Source organism: Lepidochelys kempii, chromosome 2 (genome assembly GCF_965140265.1).
Source record: "Lepidochelys kempii isolate rLepKem1 chromosome 2, rLepKem1.hap2, whole genome shotgun sequence".
NCBI classification, from domain to species: Eukaryota; Metazoa; Chordata; order Testudines; family Cheloniidae; genus Lepidochelys; species Lepidochelys kempii.
Genome location: NC_133257.1, coordinates 250,577,104 through 250,596,681, shown reverse-complemented (window position 1 = coordinate 250,596,681; position 19,578 = coordinate 250,577,104). Strand labels below are relative to the sequence as shown.

Genomic DNA, 19,578 nt, shown 5'->3' with positions numbered 1-19,578 from the left:
TCTCCATGTCACTGAAGAAGGAATGGGCTTAATCTACAGCAAAAGAGGTTTAAGTTAGATATTAGGAAAAACTTTCTATCTATAAGGATAGTTAAGCTCTGGAATAGGCTTCCAAGGGAAGTTGTGGAATCTGTCATTGGATGTTTTTAAGAACAGGTTGGACAGACATCTGTCAGGGATGGTCCAGATATACTTGTTCCAGCATCAATGCAGGGGGGTTGAACTAGATCACTTCTCAAGGTCCCTTGTAGGCATACTTTTATATGATTCTATTAATATCTTTCCAAAGCACTGCAAAAGAACCAGCTTCAGCTTCACCCCACTACCTTATGAGTTCCTTGCTGGGGATTTTCTTTGGCTTGGAGGAATCCTCAATTAGTATAGAACTGGCATAGCTTGCTGCTGTACCTCGTTTCCCACATCCACTGATGTAAGAGGCATAGAGGGGCGTGGCTGGGATATCATGTGCTCTGGCAGTCCTCAGCTACTGTAAGGACCCTAAGGGACTATTGCCTGCTGGTGCAAGTTGGAGTAGTCCCCAAGAATAAAAAGTCAGGGAGCCATAACTGGTTGTTGGTTTTCAGCTTCTGCTTTACACCTCTCTTGTGTTACCCTTGGTGGCTATGTGGGACAGGAGCTGTTCTTTGCTAGACTCTTCTCTATGCTCAGACAGAGCCAGTTAACATCTTATACTGTTTTTGCTTGGGCTCCTACAGCCTGGCAGGTAAGTAGGCAGTGAGCACTCTGAGCTACTCTCTTCCTTCTCCTGTAGTGCAGCAGGTGGCCAGCAGGGGAATTGCTGAGTAATTGCAGCAGGGATGGGACAACTGCTCAGAATGTTCCCAGTTCACAAGAGGAGTGTTACCGAAGAGGCAGGGGAGGCAGTTGTGGAGTGTTACCCTCTATCTCTTTCTCATAGTGATGGGATTAATTCAAATATTTAAATTTACAAGTTCAAGGCACACTGCACGGAACACATTTTCCATTCACAATCAAATACATGTTTTCTTCTTAACTCAGTAGCCCTTGAGGGCTACGAGTGCCTCCTGGGCCAGAGGTTTGACACTGTATTAATAATAATAGTATGTTCTGGAATTTCTTATATAAATGTATATGAAGTTCAGATGCATTGCATAGAGTCTTCAAATGTGGTTTAAATTGTATCTGTACGTTATATAAAACAATCAAAGTTTGAGGAAAATCAGTTCAGTAGTTTGATTGTTTCTAGTTGAAAAGTCCAGAGTTTGACTTTTCCAAGTTTGAGATGCAGTGCATTGATTCTGATACTGAATGCTAGCTATTATAACCTACGCACATTGGTCTAAAAAACCAAACAAATTTTTTTTAACTTAATGTAAACTAGTGAAACTGTTTTCTTTGACTTCTCTTTAACTTAGAGAATCTTTATTATGAAGATTAATTTATTAATTAAGGTTATTAATGCTGAAGCATTTTTATAATACAAAATTTTTTACTTGGCTCTGATGTGTCATCTTCTATCTGAAGGTCTGGAAGCACATCAAGTATTGAATTAAGCTACATGATTCCCCCTGTGAAATAGTGAGGTGGTGTCATCATTTTACAGATGGAGAAATTGGGATAGAAAGGGTATGTGTTCGAGCCATTAGTAAAACTTAGATCTCCCAGCATTCTATCCCATGACACAAAACTATCCTTTTGACCTGTTAGCTCTGACTGTCAACGTATCCCGAACTCTGAGATCTCTGGCACCTACAAGTGAGAGAGACGCAAAGCTAAAGTGCTTCACAACCCCATGATGTTTTAAACTCTACTAAATTTGAAGTAATCGGGGCGGGGGGTGGGGGTGGGAATCGGATCTGCCTTGCTAGATTTAAACTTTTATAACTTCAAAGCTACTAAATTAATCTCCTTAAACACTGACTTGTTTGGTAGATCTTTTTCATGCTTAAAAGGAAAGGGAAATATACTGTATTTTATTAAATTACTGTTTTCAGTTGGTTGCCTTAATATAGTCCTAATGTTACTCTTTCCTGTAACTAGATATTTATAGTTGCTTCAGGGAAAATGTGGTATTGAAGGTTGGGTCTGTAGTGTATCCTCTCTCTTTTTAAGAAGAGGTATACAATATGGCAACATACGACAAGCACTCCTGCATTATCTGATGTGTGCTCCAATTGTTGATTGTATTTGCTGTAGGAACAGAAGGCGAATTATCTTGTATATTTTTGTGTGCATTTGTTAACCTTTGGTGTGGTGGTGGTTAAAAATGGATAAGTCACAGGACTGGTAGTTGAGACCTGAATTCTGTCCATGGCTGTCATATACTCAAGAGGCATGTGACCTTCTGCAAGTCACGTAACTTCAGTGTGCCTTTGCAAAAATGGCGATGATACTAGAGTTCTGAGAGTAGTTGGTTAAAAAATTATTGAACTTTACAAACAGGAAAAGAAAGCAAACAAAATATGAAATTTTCAAATGTTTTTTCATTATTCAAAATTGTAATTTTTTTCGGCAAATAAATCTTGGTCTGCAAATTGTTCAGACAGTCTGTTATGAATATTCACAATTCACGCTGGGTTGATTATTACATAAGTCACAATGCTATTTCTGACTAGGTAGCTTATGTAACTAATCAACATAGCATGAATTGTGAATTTTTACAAACAATTTAAAATTTGCTTTCAGCAAGTACTTGTTTATTCAAGCTTCAAGGAGCTTTTTGCAAGAATTCACTCTGTTAAAGCTTCAGTTCTCCTATGGTCACAGAATGCAAACAAGAAGGTTCAAGAACAGAGTCAAACCAAACTTTATTTTTGAATCTGAACTAATATTTGCAGACTTTTTTTCCCACTCTTTGCTCCACTCTTACTTTTATGTACTTTTTAAAAAAGTGTTTGAATTCTGTGGATAAAAGGGCTAAGTAAGTCTTCATATTATTGTTGCTTTCCCTTCAATACATGTATAACCTGTTTTCATTTTAAAGATCACTGTCTATGAGTCAAACGAGACTAAAAGCCATTTACACTGAAGGGGTTCTAGTAATGGTATGAAGTTTTTCACCTCTAATTTACAAGCTCAGATTACTACATCAGAAGTGACCAGATGCGGTTACTGATGATGGCTGTTTGACCTTTATGAAATAGGTGGTCTCATCCATTTCCAGATGGACAAGGGTTACTATCCCCAAACTATTGTCACATGTATTATCAATTGACACACTTGTTGGTAATATCATTGAAGACACAGAATGAGCATGGAGTTTGAACTATCCTTTGACCCCCTAGAGGTGACCCCTCCATGCCAGATATGGATACATTCCAAACACAGAATAATTGTTTACATGCTTATTATAGACTATTTTCCACCCCCTACCTCACATTCCCTTCCCCTTTTGCAATAGGAGGAGGAAAATGTTTTTAATGTGCTCTCTCTCTATATATATTTAAATATTGTTCAGTTTCAGTCGAAAACGCTGTACATGTGGAATCTGGTTTAATCAACAGCAGCTATAGTGGGTGATAAACATTTTATTTATATATTTTTTTTCATTGTTTATTTTTGAGTCTGTTTAGTTGCATGGAATAGTTCTAGTTAGATTCGGTGTGGTTCAGATATAGTGTAGCAGTATAGAAAAGAAGAAATTCCTAGAAACTGTAACAGGGATAGTTTCAGGGTCATAGACTGAATTGATTACAATGGACCTGGAAGATTGAGTGCACATAGATGAGGTTTAGGAGTAATCAATAAAAAAAGAGATCACAAAAGAGCAATGGGCATTGATTTTGGAAGAAGGCAGCCAGTTTTTCCATATGCACTCAAGTAAAAGAGAATCATTATAAAGTAATGCTTCAGTGGTACCTTACTCAGTCTAGATCATTTAAAAAAATAGGAGTGAAATGGATTTGAGATTTTGGAGACAAAGACCCCTTATATGTATTAATAGGACTACCTCAAGATCATGAGTGGCAAAGTCATGAATAATGCAGGCCACATCAAACAAGTGTTGATAAAATCCTGACCCCATACCACACCTACACGTATACTGTAGATGTCATCATATATGTTGTGGAAAAATTATTTTAGAATTGTTTGAGTTTCTGAAAGTTTTACTGGGACTATTTTTTCTCCTCCACCCTTTTCTATCTCTGAATCGTCATAAGGTATTGACCTTACAGCTGTCATTGGTACCAAGCTGAACACTGTCCATTCTACGTCTCAGGCCAATATGACTTTGTGGAAGAGGGCCTTCTGTAGTGGGAGAAAGCAGAAAACATTTTTCTGACTAGTGGATTTTTTTTTTTTTTTGGTTAAGTAGCTGGAGTGAAGTTGCTCAGAGAACTGGAATGTTAACAGTAGTTCCAGTGAGATGGACTTTTGGGCAGAATGCATGTAAAGCTGGCGTTTATTACAAGATACTGCAATTTATCCCATGAATATTACCTACATATGTGATGTGCTATATACAGTACGTATTGCAATGGAATAAAGCTTTATCAGCATTTGTTTGGTATTGGTCACATTGATCAACAACAGAATGACATGAGTCGGCTCAAACAAGTGCTGATGAAAAAGTTTATATCCTTCTTCCCGCTTGATTGTGCTTCATATATACGCTACACGTTTTATAGAAATATGATTTCTGAAATGTTTTAGAGAGGAAAAAATAATGGGTACTATATTTCGTACCCTCCCTTGTAAAGCCTGGCTCCCTAAATACCCTGAGTCCAACTTTCCACAGTTCATTACAGCTAATGAAATGTAAGAAATCCTTCTGACACATACCTAGTTAATCCTATACTTTTAAGGTCTATAATCTAGACAGGCCTAGGAGCAAGTGTTATGTATCCTATTAGAACTCTACCCAGTGCAATGGAATAAATCTCCTGTTTCCAACCATTATATGTTATGAAATTTCAAACCTTACACCTGTGTTGGTCCTGGACTGAATAATGCACATCCTCTGCTTTGGGTAGGAATAATTTTGGAAGAAAGAAAACTTTCAGGCAGACTTTTAAAAAAGGAAAGAAAAAAAATCTAGCTCTTTACAACTGGCTGTCAAGTGTTCCTAGTAAGAGAGGTGGTTTAGGCCCCAATTTTGTCCTGTGAAGACTTCACTGGGGCTATATATGGGCACAGCAGTCTATCCACCTGCAACAAATAGCAGGATCAGGAACTTAATGTGAAGAGTATTGAAGAGTACAGATAAGGAGGTTTGAAGGGGCATGATCAGTGTCACTCACACACCACACCTGTCAGGTAGGGGTGTGTGTGTGTACAGTATGTGATATTTTTTCACTTTGTCAACTGGACTTGGTCTCATAAATCATCTCACTGAGATGACTGCTGATATTCCAAATCTCTGAGCAGCTTTCAAACAGCAGCCTTCCATTTTAATTAAAAAAAATAACCCTGACTAAGATCTAAGGTGCAGGATGGATAATATTCAGCCCTGAACTAGTGACAGATTTAAGATCCAGTATTTCATGAACCATGCATCTGGACTAAAAATGTTTTATCTAGTGGAGGAGCTGGACAGTCCTATTTTCTAGTGGGATACACAGCATTTGTTTCTAAACCTGCTAAATTGGAAGATATTGGGTCTTAAACTTCCACCGTTATTCTGTAAAGAGTAGCTATTTAAAAAAATTCATGGAGGTTGCTATAATTTCTCCCTGCCTTTGAGGCCCTTATAGTTTAATTTATTATGCAAAAGGAGACTCGGTTGACAGGTGGAGAGACACCCGAAATGGTACCACTGTTACTCTATAAAACTTGTGTACAATAGTTTTTCTGTAAAATAAGTTTTATAAACAGTATATGTGGCCAGGTGGTTTGGTATGAAGTCTTCGTAGGATTCATTTGGGATGAGCTGTATTATTCATAAGTTACTTCCCTGCTTTTGAGTAATGCAGCCATCTCAAACTCAAGCCAATAATAGATTTCTGCAACAGCACAATACACTTATATATCTGTACTGACATCTAAATGTAGTGTGTGTGTGTTTTTTTCCCTGAAACAAACTTTGTATAGGTTCTTGTATGTGACTTTTCTTCTCAACTTTTTCCCCCCAGAACCTGATCTGAAAAAGCGAATTCGTGTTCATTTACTTAACGCACATGGCCTGGATGAAGCTGGTATTGATGGTGGTGGAATTTTTAGAGAATTTCTGAATGAACTGCTTAAATCAGGATTTAATCCTAACCAGGGATTTTTTAAGACCACTAATGAAGGACTTCTTTACCCCAACCCTGCTGCACAGATGCTCGTTGGAGATTCTTATGCCAGACACTATTACTTCCTAGGAAGGATGCTTGGAAAGGTGAAAACTTTTTAAAAAAAATTATTGTTGTACAATACATAACAGTAGGAGTAAAAAGATAATTTACAGTGGAAGCTTTTTTAAAAAAGTAAATTTAAGAAAGGAGGAGTAAGTTGGGGAAGTTTAATGTTTTTCTTTGTCAGTTTGGAGGGAAGGGAATATTTTTATTTAAGGGTAATGTAAATAATATTGCCACTTTATTTACTCACTGGCTGTATAGCTAGATTATTGATGCACCTGCATAATTCTCATTAATGTTAATGATAGTTATACAGTTGAAATGAGAAGAGAATTAGAGGCATTAAGTCCCAATCCAGCCAAGCTTTGAATTACATATTTAGCTTTAACTACGAGGTTAGTCTCATTGAAGCCAATGGAAGTACTCACATGCACAAGTCATTGTGTATCAGGGTTTTAGAAACTACAGTATTCTCAAGAGTTTGGCTGCAAATATTTTTTCATCATGCCAGTTATGTGAAATGAATATTTGCAGGAATTAGCAGGTTTTTGGTTACACGAGGCACATTGCTAAATTTCAGAACTGTTGCTCTGATCATTTCTAACCAATGTGACCTAATGATACCATACAGAAAAGGTGCATAATGTAATACTGAGTTAAGTTCTCGTTCTCAATTTCTTTTCCTACTCATTATTGGATTCCAACCAGGGCATCATATTTGACTTGGACCTCTCTCTAGGTCCTTACATCCAGACTAAATCTTGCAGACACTTTCTGCATAAAATCTCTAAGATACAAACCTTCCCTATCAATCCAGGCTAAAACTCTCATTCAGGCTCTCATCATCACATATCTCAATTACTGCAGCTTAATTTTCTCCTTGACAAATGGAATCCTGCCCCCCTCATATCCATTCAGAATGCTGTTGGAAAGATCTTCACTTAAAGGCCCTTAGCAGCCGGTCCCCACCCTGAAATATCATTTCTCATTTGCTATTGAGATGTTGACTCCTGCCTCTGATTGGCTCATGATGCCAGTCTTCATTTTCCACTTGTTAAATTTTCAAGCAAGTACCTTTGTGCTTTTTCCTATGCTGCTTCTTTCTTGGGTGGAGGTCACTGTAAACAATGACAAAGCTACCTCATTATCCTCCTTTAAATCCCTTCTCTAAACTCTCCTTTTCTATGATGCCTTCAAAAAACTTGACATCAATTAGGCTGCTGGTGTTCTGAGACCGCTGCCTATAATGCTGACCAATTTTGTCTCATTGTTTCCTTGTGCTCCCCCATCTGTCTGTATCCTTTTATTTTCTCTTGTCTTAGATTGTAAGCTTTTGGGGGCGTCGGGACTGTCCTTACGTTCTTGGTTTGTACAGCTCTGAGCACACTGGAGTCCTGGTCCATGTCTGGGGGTACAGTACTACCAATAATAAATAATGTGTTAAATTTTAGTGCCACGTACTATAGAGGAAATAATATTTTAATTCTCTGGTTTTTGGCCCACACTTTAAGTAACTGAAGTAGATAAATACCCAATTGTATGTGTAGGTATTGACTGTGTTGATAGTTCAGAGGGTGGAGAGAAAAGGAAATGTTTCCTTTAGAATATATTGAGAAATGTAAAGAGCTGTTTTCCAGGAATTTAGCTGTACATCTTGCACTGGCAATAGTATTCCATAGCTAATCCTCAACACAGCTCTGAAAAATCTTTCTTCATTTTTATTTTTAAAAGGGAAAAAATTTGGGTGCCAGTTGTTTGGTTGTAATGAGGATGTTCATGAAGAATTTAGCATAGAAGGGAGCTGATAAGGAGTATTATTTATATAGTAACTTTCACAGTGTTTGAGTTTATCATTTACTGTGCATCTGTGTTATAATTTTGGTACCATATTTTGGAGGCTTTGGATTTTGATGCTGTGGAAAGCCAAACTACAATAAATTACTGCTGAATGTAGCTAGCTGGTAATGAAAATGAAAGTTTAATGAGAAATGGGAGCTTAATTTCACTATGACTTCTGCTAAAATTTGTTGCTGTTTTCCGGCCAGCTCTGGTATTGAGAGTGCGTTACAAAGAGCATTGAGTATAGTTCTTGTTAACATTCTTTAAAGCCAGGGACTTCTAACCAGTAATTTTGAGCATTTGTATTTCAACCATAAACATAGCAATGATTGCTATTGTTTTAATTGGTAAAACTCTGGGTAAATTTTTAAAGGCACCTAGTATCCGATTTTCAAAAGTAATTTTGGGACTGGTGCAAAACTCCCATTGACTTTCAATGAGATTAAGGCTCTGAAGTCTCCGATTTTGAAAATTTTACTCTCCATATTTGAGTTTAAAGGAAAACTTTCATCATGCATTCAGATGGATTCTGTATTTTTAGTCCTTCTCTACTTCGTGAGACTATCCAGATGCTGGAAAAATGTGTGCACAGGAGTGAGTGTGCACAAAACCACAAGTGTACAAGGGGTGGTGAGTTGAGCCCCCACTTGCAATGTATGTGAGCAGAGTAGGGAAGTTACACCACTGCCAGGTCAATTGGTCCAAAATTTAGGACTGAAAAAAACAAAGTGTTATGCCATTGATTAACTCACAGAAATGTTGGTATGATTTTTTTTTAAAGTTCTGTGGAAGCAGGTTTTTTGGAAGAAAAATAATTCAGTGCATAAGAATAAAAAAAAATATTATACATGGACTAAAAACGGGTTAGAAAAATGCAAAAATTCTGTGAAAAGTAAACTTTTGGAACAATGGTCCAGTTTTAATAAACGACATCATTAATGCAAGTAAGAACATTTTTTTAAACATTTGTTTTTAACCCGACAGTGCCCTCTTAAAAATAGCAAAAGAATGGAATTCTGGTCTAAAAATTAATTTGGGCAACCCTCCACCTTTAGAATATCCAAATGATCACTACATGAAGACTTGTGAAACAGGGAAGACTCCAAATCAGCCACTTGCATTAAAGCAACGTATCCATTTTTGAAGGACACACTATAATTAGGAGTGGGCCGAAGCCAAACCTCACATCCAAATAGCCCTGAACTATGGAAAATATTGTAGGTCTGACCTGCCTATAGATTCATGACTTCGTTCTCTCCCTGGTCTGCAGAGCCCAGCAACTATAAGTTTGTTGGGGGCTGGAGGGTGGGAGGAATCACAATTGTTTAAAAGCTGCCTGCAGTCTCTTCTTTTGAGTGCTCAAAAGGTGCCTCTTGGAGCTCCAAAAGAAGTTGGAGTTGATCTGGGAGCAGACAGGGTTGGGAGATGCGTGTATTTATTGGAACTATTTTTCCACAAACTGATTGCAATATTGGACCCTTAATTTTATTTATTATCAGTTAACAGCACTTCTGTGATTGCATCTTAAATATTAATATAAGGGCATGAGAAGTCACAAAGAAAAAGTGATGCTGTCCTTTGTTTAGAAAGAGCTCTATCAGAACAAGTGTTTTGTTTTTGCCCTTTGAAATCAGAGAATATATCATTTAACATTTTGAAGGCATAGATTATTGTTGTATTTGCAGTATGTTTGCATAAGGTATGAAGTGACAGTGTTATTTAATAATTAGCTCTACCCAGGTGCAGAGACACCTTTTTACTGGCATGTTTAGAGAGCTGATTCATTAAACAGAAAGATAAGGCACGGCCTTACTATTCAGTACCTGCCAGTATTATGGTCTGAGTTAGACATTATTGAATAGTCATTCATCCATTTCCAGAAATGCTTCATTTTATGCATTTGCGCAGAATTATTTAAAAGCAGTAGTACATTATTAAAAGCTTTTTTGTAAATAAAATAGGAATACTGCAAAGGAAGCAATCAGGCATGCACAGCAATTTCTTATTTGCATAAACCAAAAGATAGTGTTGCCACTGAAAACTCTCACTTAAAAAGTTTCAGTGTTATCAGAAAACAAATACATTAAAATTTAATAATTTACATAAATTCTATGTATCCCAGTAACCCTTCAGTGCTATTAGCGAAGTGTGTTTGACTTTGTAGATCTGTGTAGATTCATAACTGGATTTACTTTTTTCTGTTTCCTGTCAGAGGTTTTTTAATAACATATATCCACAATGCTATTTGATTGATTAATAAAATTGGGCAAAGGATTAATAAAATGTCTTCTAAATCTTATATTTTGAAGCTCTTTAAATCTAGATAATTACAAAATTGCTACCAAAAACCTGTTAATTATTTAGGTTGCAAAGTTAAGCAGTTGAAAGTTTGGAAATGCAAGATTTACAGTTGCCCATGCAAATTTATTTCTGCCCCTTTGTGCATTTAATCTGTACACTGAATGAGTCAGGGCGGCGATCCTGTGGAAAGTAATAATTGTCGATCATAAGTAATTGCCTAGTTTTTTTTTAAATAATTCTTCTGTGTACAACTGTAAAAACTATGCATTATTAGCAGGGTTTGAATCTTGACCCTTTAGCACTGCAGCACAGACTTCTACCACTTGAGCTACAGGACTAACTACATTAGCTGGCAGTAGGAGAAGGCTATTATCTCTCAGAGGGGGGTGGACTGCCGGTGATATGGACTATCCAAGGTTAAGGGGGATCCTGCTCAGCCTAGCTCTCTTTCTGTCCTCCTCTGTGCGAGGTGAGACGCTCCCGTTCCTTGTCCTGCCTCCAGAGCTGTGAATGGGATGCTGTTATCATGTGCTCTGGGGATAGGAGAGAAGGGGAGTGGAAGTATATGGCTTGGCTTAGCTTCCTTTCCCTCCCCTTCCACAACCGCTGTTCTGTCAGCTCCTAGATTTCCCAGTACAGTTTCTGCTGCTTTGGCAGCAGTGTGGCTCTTTAGAATGTTACTGTTCAGTTGTTTTGTTAGGCTGCCAAAATTTTCTTGAGCAACACAAGAAAGAGAAGGAAAATGGTGATTTGTGACAGTTTCTAAATCAGCTAAATGTGAATGGAATTTCATGGGACAGTGAAAAGTCACTTCTGTAGCCGAAGAACTTTCTATCTGATTAATTTCAAAGATCTGCTGCAAACATGGAGGTGTTAAAGCTTCTCAAAAAAGGTTACAATTTTTTTTAATAATGGAAAGTGTTAGGCAACCTAAATATACACCCCTTATAAAAATACTTAGCACTGACGTAGTGCTTTGAAAACATAAATCAGTCTTACAACATCCTTATAACTATAACAGCCCCCATTTTACAGAAGTGGAATCTGAGGCAGAAAAGTGAAGTGGTTCACAGTCAATGACCAAAGAAGGATCAGAAATCAGAATTGTCAGGGATAAATAGTCAAAATATATAATTTGGAACCTTGACATTATACACTAGATTATAAAAGACGGGATTTTTGACAGTTTTAGTTGTTACATTCTTATGCAGAATCACTAGCTAGTTTAGAGATGTGGCTGAAAGATTGTTGAACAGAAGTCAACTTGTTAGTCCTCATGTTTGGAACTAGAACTTTTATGGTTTCTTACTACTTCCGTTTTGGAGCAGGTCTGATAGTTCTGAATATAAGACTGTTTTGTCATGTGTGACTTCTAATGTCTTTGACAGGATTTTTGATTGCTTCAGACACTAGTATTCCATTACACTTACACACAACTGGTTCCCAAGACCGAATGAGCTATCTCCTCTATTTGTGCTCTTTGCCTCTAGACCATTGATGAGGACTAGTGAGCCATGGATCGGTGGTCCTGATTCATTTGTGTGATCTATCAATGTGAAGCTTTTTTGCAGAAATCAGAACCAAAAGTCCTCTGAAGACACTGAAGATTTGTAAAAAGAAGTTTGAGTTTGTTTTGTCATGGTGTATCCTATTTCTTAGAAAGGTGGCAGGTCACAGAATGAAGGGTTTGTTTTTTGCTTGCTTTGAATTATGAAAGCCTGTCTGTATGGGAACTAAATGAGTGGTAAAGCAGCATTCTGAGGACATGTTAGGTAGAGAGGAAAAGATGTTAAACTTTTTAAAAATTGGTAGTAATATTTTGATGATAGTATGCAGGGACATTGTTAATAATCTATGATAAAGATCAATCACAGCAATTAATATTAATTTAGGACTGAAATAATTTATGACCTTGTGGGCATTATATTGATGCATATTAAAGAAGGTATTTTCTCAGTTGCTTTGATTGCACAACATACTATAGTTTTTTTAATATATGTGGTGATCTGATTATGGTGGACTATGTGCAATGAGATCTAAGAGTGTTATATTAAGCTTAGATATTTGACAAGTGAAGTTTTAAAGCTGTATCTTTCAGTAAGATTAGATAACTACTGAATGAAAAGGTATTGGGTCAAATGCTAAATGGCATATGACTAAATCAAATTGAAATAGGGAAAAATTAATTATTGATTCTAATGAAATGTAATGAATTACATTTCTGAAATATGAAGAGTTTGCTTTGTGATTTTAATTGACGAACCTAATGGGATAAATAGTGCACAAGGTTGCATATTTGTTTATAATTAAGGATTCATATACAATGTGCAGAATTCCTGAAAATACAGCTAATCCAAAACTAGAAAGATTATAGACTAGTTCATTTGTTATTGTGCAAGATATTATCCATAGGTCCAATTTTAATCTTATTGGCCTTTACACTATTCCTTTACAGATGAACTAAAATGCTTTTTTATTGTCTTAGGGACTAATATAAAACCCATTGAAATCAATCGGACCCTGTCCATTGGCTACAGTGCATATTGGATTATGGCCTAAACTCCTAAATCATGTACAGAATACATATGAAGGCTTTGAGTAAATGAGTTTTAAACAACACACACATGCATACTTCCCTGCACTAAAAAGACGAATAGGGAAAACAAAGAAAGAGTAGGAAAAGACTACAGAGATAGCAGTTAAACTTATTCATTTTAATAGCTAAAATCATTGTGCCTCAATCACCACATGTGGGCCTAGTGTACACATAAAGGTTAGGTCGACATAGCTGTGGAGCTCAGAGGCATGAAAAATTCACTCCCCTGAGTGGTGTAGTTATGCTGATTTTAACCCCTGGTGTAGGCACAATTAAGTTGATGGAAGAATGCTTCCATTGACCTAGCTACCATCACATGGGGAAGTGGAGTTCCTATAGTGATGGAAAAACCCCTTCTTTTGCTGTAGGAAGTGTCTAAGTTATGGCACACTAGCTGTGCTGCTGTAGCGCCCATAGTGTCACCATACATTATCGTGGTAGTTGTCTTCTGCCTGTTTTCTCTGTCAGAATTTTTTCCTAATTTGTAGGCTATACTTTTTTCCCTTTAGTTTTGTCCATTTAGTAAAGATCTACTCTGGTTTGGCTTAAATCAGTCAACTGTATTATTCATTTGTAGTGCAAGCTCCATTGACCAGCATTAATTCCCAGAAAGGTGGGTGTGGAATTAGCATGCTAACAAACAAGTAGATTGTTTGTGCAAACTCATTATTTCAATCATTTCCAAAGTTCTATTTCCAAACAACAAAATGGAATCAAGGAGTCAAGTATTGCTTAAACTCATGGTACTTTTGTGTTTGGTCAAAAATGACATGAATCTTCCGTACGATGACTTTAAAAAGAGAAGTAAGCAGTTTAAAAGATTGTTCAGAAAAGAAAAATATCTCTTTTTAGCAGATCATTTTTTCCCTAAGTTTCCTGATCTGTTTAAAAGGGTCAAAATAGTAAATCACCAAAATAAGAGTATGGAAGTTGCATATTCCATTAATTGTGACAGAATATATGCAACTCCTGAGATATTTTAAAGGAGGTCCTCAGCCTGTTTATGAATATTTACATACATTGGTATGAACTTATTTTCTAACATAGTTATTCAACCAGCTAATTCCTTTGTGTGCTGGTTTACTTAACATAACCAATTATCTTTTGATTACAAAGTACTCAACTTAGTACCAACATTGTAAATATATGTCCAGCACTAAAAGGCTACTAAAATGTGGTATTTTAACACTAAATCTTTAGGAGGGAAAAGAGTATATTGATTGATTGTGATATTTATTGGGTCATAATGTATCTAAATTTTCTTTAATGCTTATGTTAGTGATTGTTTACCGATAAAGTGCACAAAGGTCTCTGCAAGCAGCTCTACATGGAAAGAATTACCTCATGTCAGTGGTCACTTATCAATTAAAAGTTCCATTAGCAGATGATTCTGTTTCTGGTTTGTGTACTTATTGCATTTTATTGCCTCTAAATCAGGTTCCTGGACAAGAAATAAATAAACAGTTAAAAGTATGTGGTAATGGCATCCTGATCTTTTTTCACAGTTGGAAACACCTAGGTCCATTTAAGTCAAGTTCAGAATATTTACTGAAATGAATTCTTCATTGTATTTGAATTCTTATTTAAAATGACCAGATTACTGATATTAATACATGTTGATTTATCTTGATAAAGTGTGTCTAGAGGTTAGATAAATAACAGATAACTGGACTAATTTTAAAAGAATGTAATTCAGATCGTAAAAGTAAAACTTTGTTTCTAATTTACTTCCACATTCTCATTTTACTTCCCATCAAATTTTGTTTAAACTTGAAGCCAGAAAATTCTGTAAAACAGATCACTGGAACTTCAGTCAGCAACACTAGCAACGTAGTAGTTTAGTAACTATCAGTTCATCTAGGATTTTTTCAATTGTGCAGAATTTGTATGCCTAACAAGAAAAGCAAATGACATAGCAATCTAGGGGCACAACATCAATCAGATATTGACCCCAACCCCTAAGGCCCCACCCACCTGAAACTGCATCCCTGGGATATTACTTTCAGAGTCGAGATTGACACATGACTAGAAACAAGGATTGTGTGTGATCCCTCTTAGAAGTTTTCCCATCACCCTTTGCCAATCAGAACGGGTTTCAGCCCCGTAGCATCTCCCCAAGAGTGAGTATGACAAATAAGAGCAAGTTCAGGGGCATGGAGACCTGTCCAGAAGAGGGACGTGTGACCCCTCTAAGAACACCTCCCACAGTCCTCTACCAATTGACATGAGTTTCACCCCCTTAAGCCCTCCTGGAAGGGAAACGTACCAATCAGAAATAGGTATAGCACAAGAGTCTAAGCCAGAACCCTCAAACTGTGGAGCTCAGCATTTGCCCATCGGCAGCACTACCCCCTGAGGCCCCATCACTGTGTGGAGGAAGCCATCTACTTTCAAGAGCATGTTTTTCAGAAATCGTGGAAATGCTAAGGGGAAACATGGCCTCCTTCATTACCCCCATGAGAATTATGGAATTCGTTTTAGTTCCGAGGCCGCTCAGTCACCTGTGGAGAAAGCGCTACATCAGCAAGAGTTCTGAGGAGCAGGGAGCTGTCGAGGGGAGCCTTTTAGTCCAGCTGTTGATGGATATGTTGGGACCTGACCCCGAGACCGGAGTGCTCGTGAGGCAGACTGACGAGTGTGATGGCCACCGAGCATTCACCCCAATGGAGGAAGGGAAACGTGGCTCATCAAAAGATATTGCTCAGGTAAATAACTATAAAAAGGATGGGGTTTAATGAGTCGGAACTGATCTGAGGTTGCATAAATCTAAAAAACAGCAGACTTACAGCTGTTTCTTTTCTGAAAATCTCTTGACAGCTCGACAATGCCTTTGAGAACCCTGTGTGGGTAAATCTGTCATGCATCAGCTGTTTTTGCTCATGCGTGAGACACAGCTCTCAAGACCAGACCTTGGATTTGAACAAAACGGAAGAGTGAGGCAGCTCAGACCCCTGTATAGGCAGGGGTCATAGTGTCCATTTTTCGCAGTCTGCTGTAAAATAGTGTGTTAAATCAGCCAATTAATAAAATTTGTTTAAATTCTCATTGTGAACATGTAAACTACTGTGCACGTGACTACATTATATTATCAGTGCTGTCCACAATGAAGTACTTAAACCTTTGGAATTCTGCACTATGAATGAGTAGTCTTGGAGCTTTTTCTGAAAAAACATCCTAACAAAGGCAGAAAGACACTTGCTGTCCGTAAACTCCCAGGATTTTTCTGGCTTTAGGGACATAGCAAATATGTAATTGGGCACACGCAACCCTGTCCCTTTCGTGCATTTAAAATTGTAAAAATGATACTTTTCTGATCATTCAGGCTTTCTACATTTATCCATAAAATACAGGTGACTGTTTACATCTCTGGAGATGATACCCTGACTCTGCTTACAGCACCTCATTTTGCATTTGTGCCCCATGTCAACATAAGACTGATCCTTATCACATAAAGTTTTAGACAGACATGCAACTGGTTTTTTTCATGCAGAGTCTGTGTCTTTTTGAACACTCTTTGTACCTGCAGCATAGCCTACAGCTAGGGCATCCTAGCTGAGTGCCCATACTGTCTGCACACATTGTGCTTAAGCAGAGGCAGCACCTATACCTTAAAACAAAGTTTGCAACAAAATCCCTTTTTAAAAAACCCACCCCTATCTCCTGCATATGCCCTAAATCACAAACAACATTTTAATAATTAAAACCAAGTTTTTAACAGACCCATTTAAAAGCCAGTTATAGAAATTTACTTTCCACCACAGGGAAAAGGGGTGCTATAGCACATGGTTATCTTCCCCCCACAAGTGTATTTGGGCCTGTGGGTTAAAGAACAAGCAAAATTTTAGTTAGTATTATTTCCCAAATGTACCAAACTCGTGTACAACCTGTTGAATTCCATTTAAAAAAAAAGAAAAAAGTATTAAGCGCAACCATAGTTCAAATGGGATTGTACTTTGCCCTGGTGAAATACAGCTTGAAATTGCTCTTTCCATACTAAACAGATCACACTGCAATAAAGACATGTATCATTATTAGTAAGGACAGTGTGTACAAAGAGTAAGATTATATAATATATATTTTCAGAGTTAAAAGAAGCAACATGTTTTGCAATCCAGCAGCAGCCATTCTGGTTTCTGTTATAAAAAGACAGTCTCCAAAAAAGCTCAGGATTTTATACCAACCTAACTCTTTGTTTCAAACAAACTTCAGTGTCTGTAGTTAGCAGGTGCTTTGATCACTACAGCTCTTAATAAATTGAGGAGTTTATGCACCCTTCTCTAAACATTCCCTTTGGGTGAAAATTTAAATAGTCTTAGTAAATTCTTTTAATGGTTTTGTCTAATTTTTAGTGACCATATATTTTTCTGTTCAATCAAAACCAGATCACTATAGGTATATCTTACAGAATTAAACTGTAGATCACCATATACAACAATCCTTAGTGTTACTGCACCCTCTCCTGACTGGGGGCCTTGTAGATCTCAATGCATGTCTTTTCATTTTGAACACTTCTTTTTTGTGCTTAAAATTCTGGTTGTTTTTTAAATAAAAATGGATGTAGCACAACCATAGTAAACACCCTACAAATACTCATAGCTTTTAAATGTTTGTTTGATTTTTCTTACAGCATATTCTTATTTTATAAGTATAATGGAGGTTTATGAACCCTTGCAAAATTTCATTTTTGTGTTAAACCACTGTTTATTTTTGAAAATATAGTATTTTTAAACTTGAAATGACTTTGAGTTACTAGAAGGACTGACCCATAGTAATCTACAAACTCCTGAGGTTTTATATAATTTAATATTAACAGAGCTTACCTCCCCGCCCCTTACTGTGGGTGAATACCCATCAAACCTAATTACTGATAATTTTTCCAACCCCAGCAGGGCCTAATATGCATAACCCTGGTGGAACTTTAAGGAAACATGGGTCTGTGATTACATCTGAAGTCAGTAGTTCCACACAACCCCATTTTTTCAGTAGGTCATAGTTAAACCATTGTAGTTCGATGGTATTGAATCAACTGTGTTGTACTCAAATACATGTCTCAAACATCTATGTTTTACACAGAATATACAATATTTTTTGCTTTAAACTCATTTTTGTTTTCCTCCCCTGGATTCTACTATGTGCATTTCAGCCTTTTGCTGTAAATAGGTTTCTTCTATTAAAGACACAATAGCTGGGTTTTCACAAACTATTTTTATTTAGAAGACACACAACCCTTGAAAACAACCTGAGATGCCCCATCAAAACTTTCATCTTATTTAAGGGCCATGCTATCCTTATTACGGAAACCCAGATACTCACAAAGACCTTTTCAATAGATACTTTTATTTACAGATACCAAGTTTTATAATATTGTATATCACATGCTTGTCCCCTCACTATTCTCTAACTTAATCCTTTTAGATTTCTTACAGTTAGTCGTTTTCCTAATCAATGTTCTGTAACTTTTTGAGTGGGTCAAGCAGTCAATATAATGCACTAAGTGGGTATCCTTCGGTTTGGTAATTTTGTTTAAAACACCGTTAGGATCTCAAGCGCTGTGCACAGCATTTACCAAGGTCGTCCCTGATGCTAAATTTTCTTGGGTTAAGCGCAGACATTGCATTGCATAACCTATGGCAATAATGGTGTTTAATAAGCTTTACAAACACAGGTCAGCACACAGGGCCTGGAGCATTCTGTTTCTATTCTCTGAAGTCCAATTCATACAGTTTTGTGATGCAGCTGGTCTGGTGCATCTATAACACAGCCCTCACAGTCTTCAAAAAGCTTCTCCCTAAAACAGTGATTAAGGACAGCATAAACAGAAATGCGTACAGTAGACTACACGACTCCTTTACACTCACAGCATGGCACTGGCTGTTAGTGCTATGCTAAGGGCCTTCCTTAAATCCATCTTCCTCCTTGCGCTTTGTGTCCTCTTCAACAAGTTGGCTTGATCTTCAGCAAAAACAAGTTGGATCAGATTCACCTTCACTCTGATGCAGCGCTGTCCAGCATCTCCAGGTCCTTTAGAAAGGTGTCATTGAGCTGTCGAGACTATCAGAAAAGAAACAGCTGTAAGTCCACTATTTTTTGGATTTATGCAACCCTAGGTCAGTTCCTACCCCACACTTGACCACCACTTTTTATAGTCTATTTACGTGAGCAACATCTTTGCCATTCATCTTCTCCAATGAGCTTCCTCCATGGGGGTGAATGAATCATAGAATATCAGGGTTGGAAGGGACCTCAGGAGGTTATCTAGTCCATCCCCCTGCTCAAAGCAGGCCCAATCCCCAATTTTTGCCCCAGATCCCTAAATGACCCCCTCAAGGATTGAACTCGCAACCCTGGGTTTAGCAGGCCAATGCTCAAACCACTGAGCTATCTCTTCCTCTCTATGCTCAGTGGCCATCATGCTAGTCAGTCTGCCTCATGAGTGCTTGAGACTCGGGGTCAGGTTCTGACATGTCCATCAATGGCTGGCCCAAAGGGCTCCCCTTGAGAGCTTCCTGCTCCTCAGAACTGTTGCTGACGTAGTGCTTTCTCCACAGACAACTGAGTGCCCTCAGAGCTAAAATGTATTCT

At 37.5% G+C, this 19,578-nt stretch overlaps 1 protein-coding gene across 3 annotated transcripts in view; it reads left to right on the top strand.

Annotated features, from left to right (window-relative positions):
* Positions 1 to 19,578, top strand: part of UBE3C (ubiquitin protein ligase E3C) — a 168,632-nt gene that overhangs the window by 110,412 nt on the left and 38,642 nt on the right. For all 3 annotated transcript variants that reach the window (XM_073334553.1, XM_073334552.1, XM_073334554.1), the window contains one exon: positions 6,054 to 6,301. In XM_073334553.1, the coding sequence (XP_073190654.1) occupies positions 6,054 to 6,301 (248 nt within the window). The remainder of the gene's footprint in view (positions 1 to 6,053; positions 6,302 to 19,578) is intronic.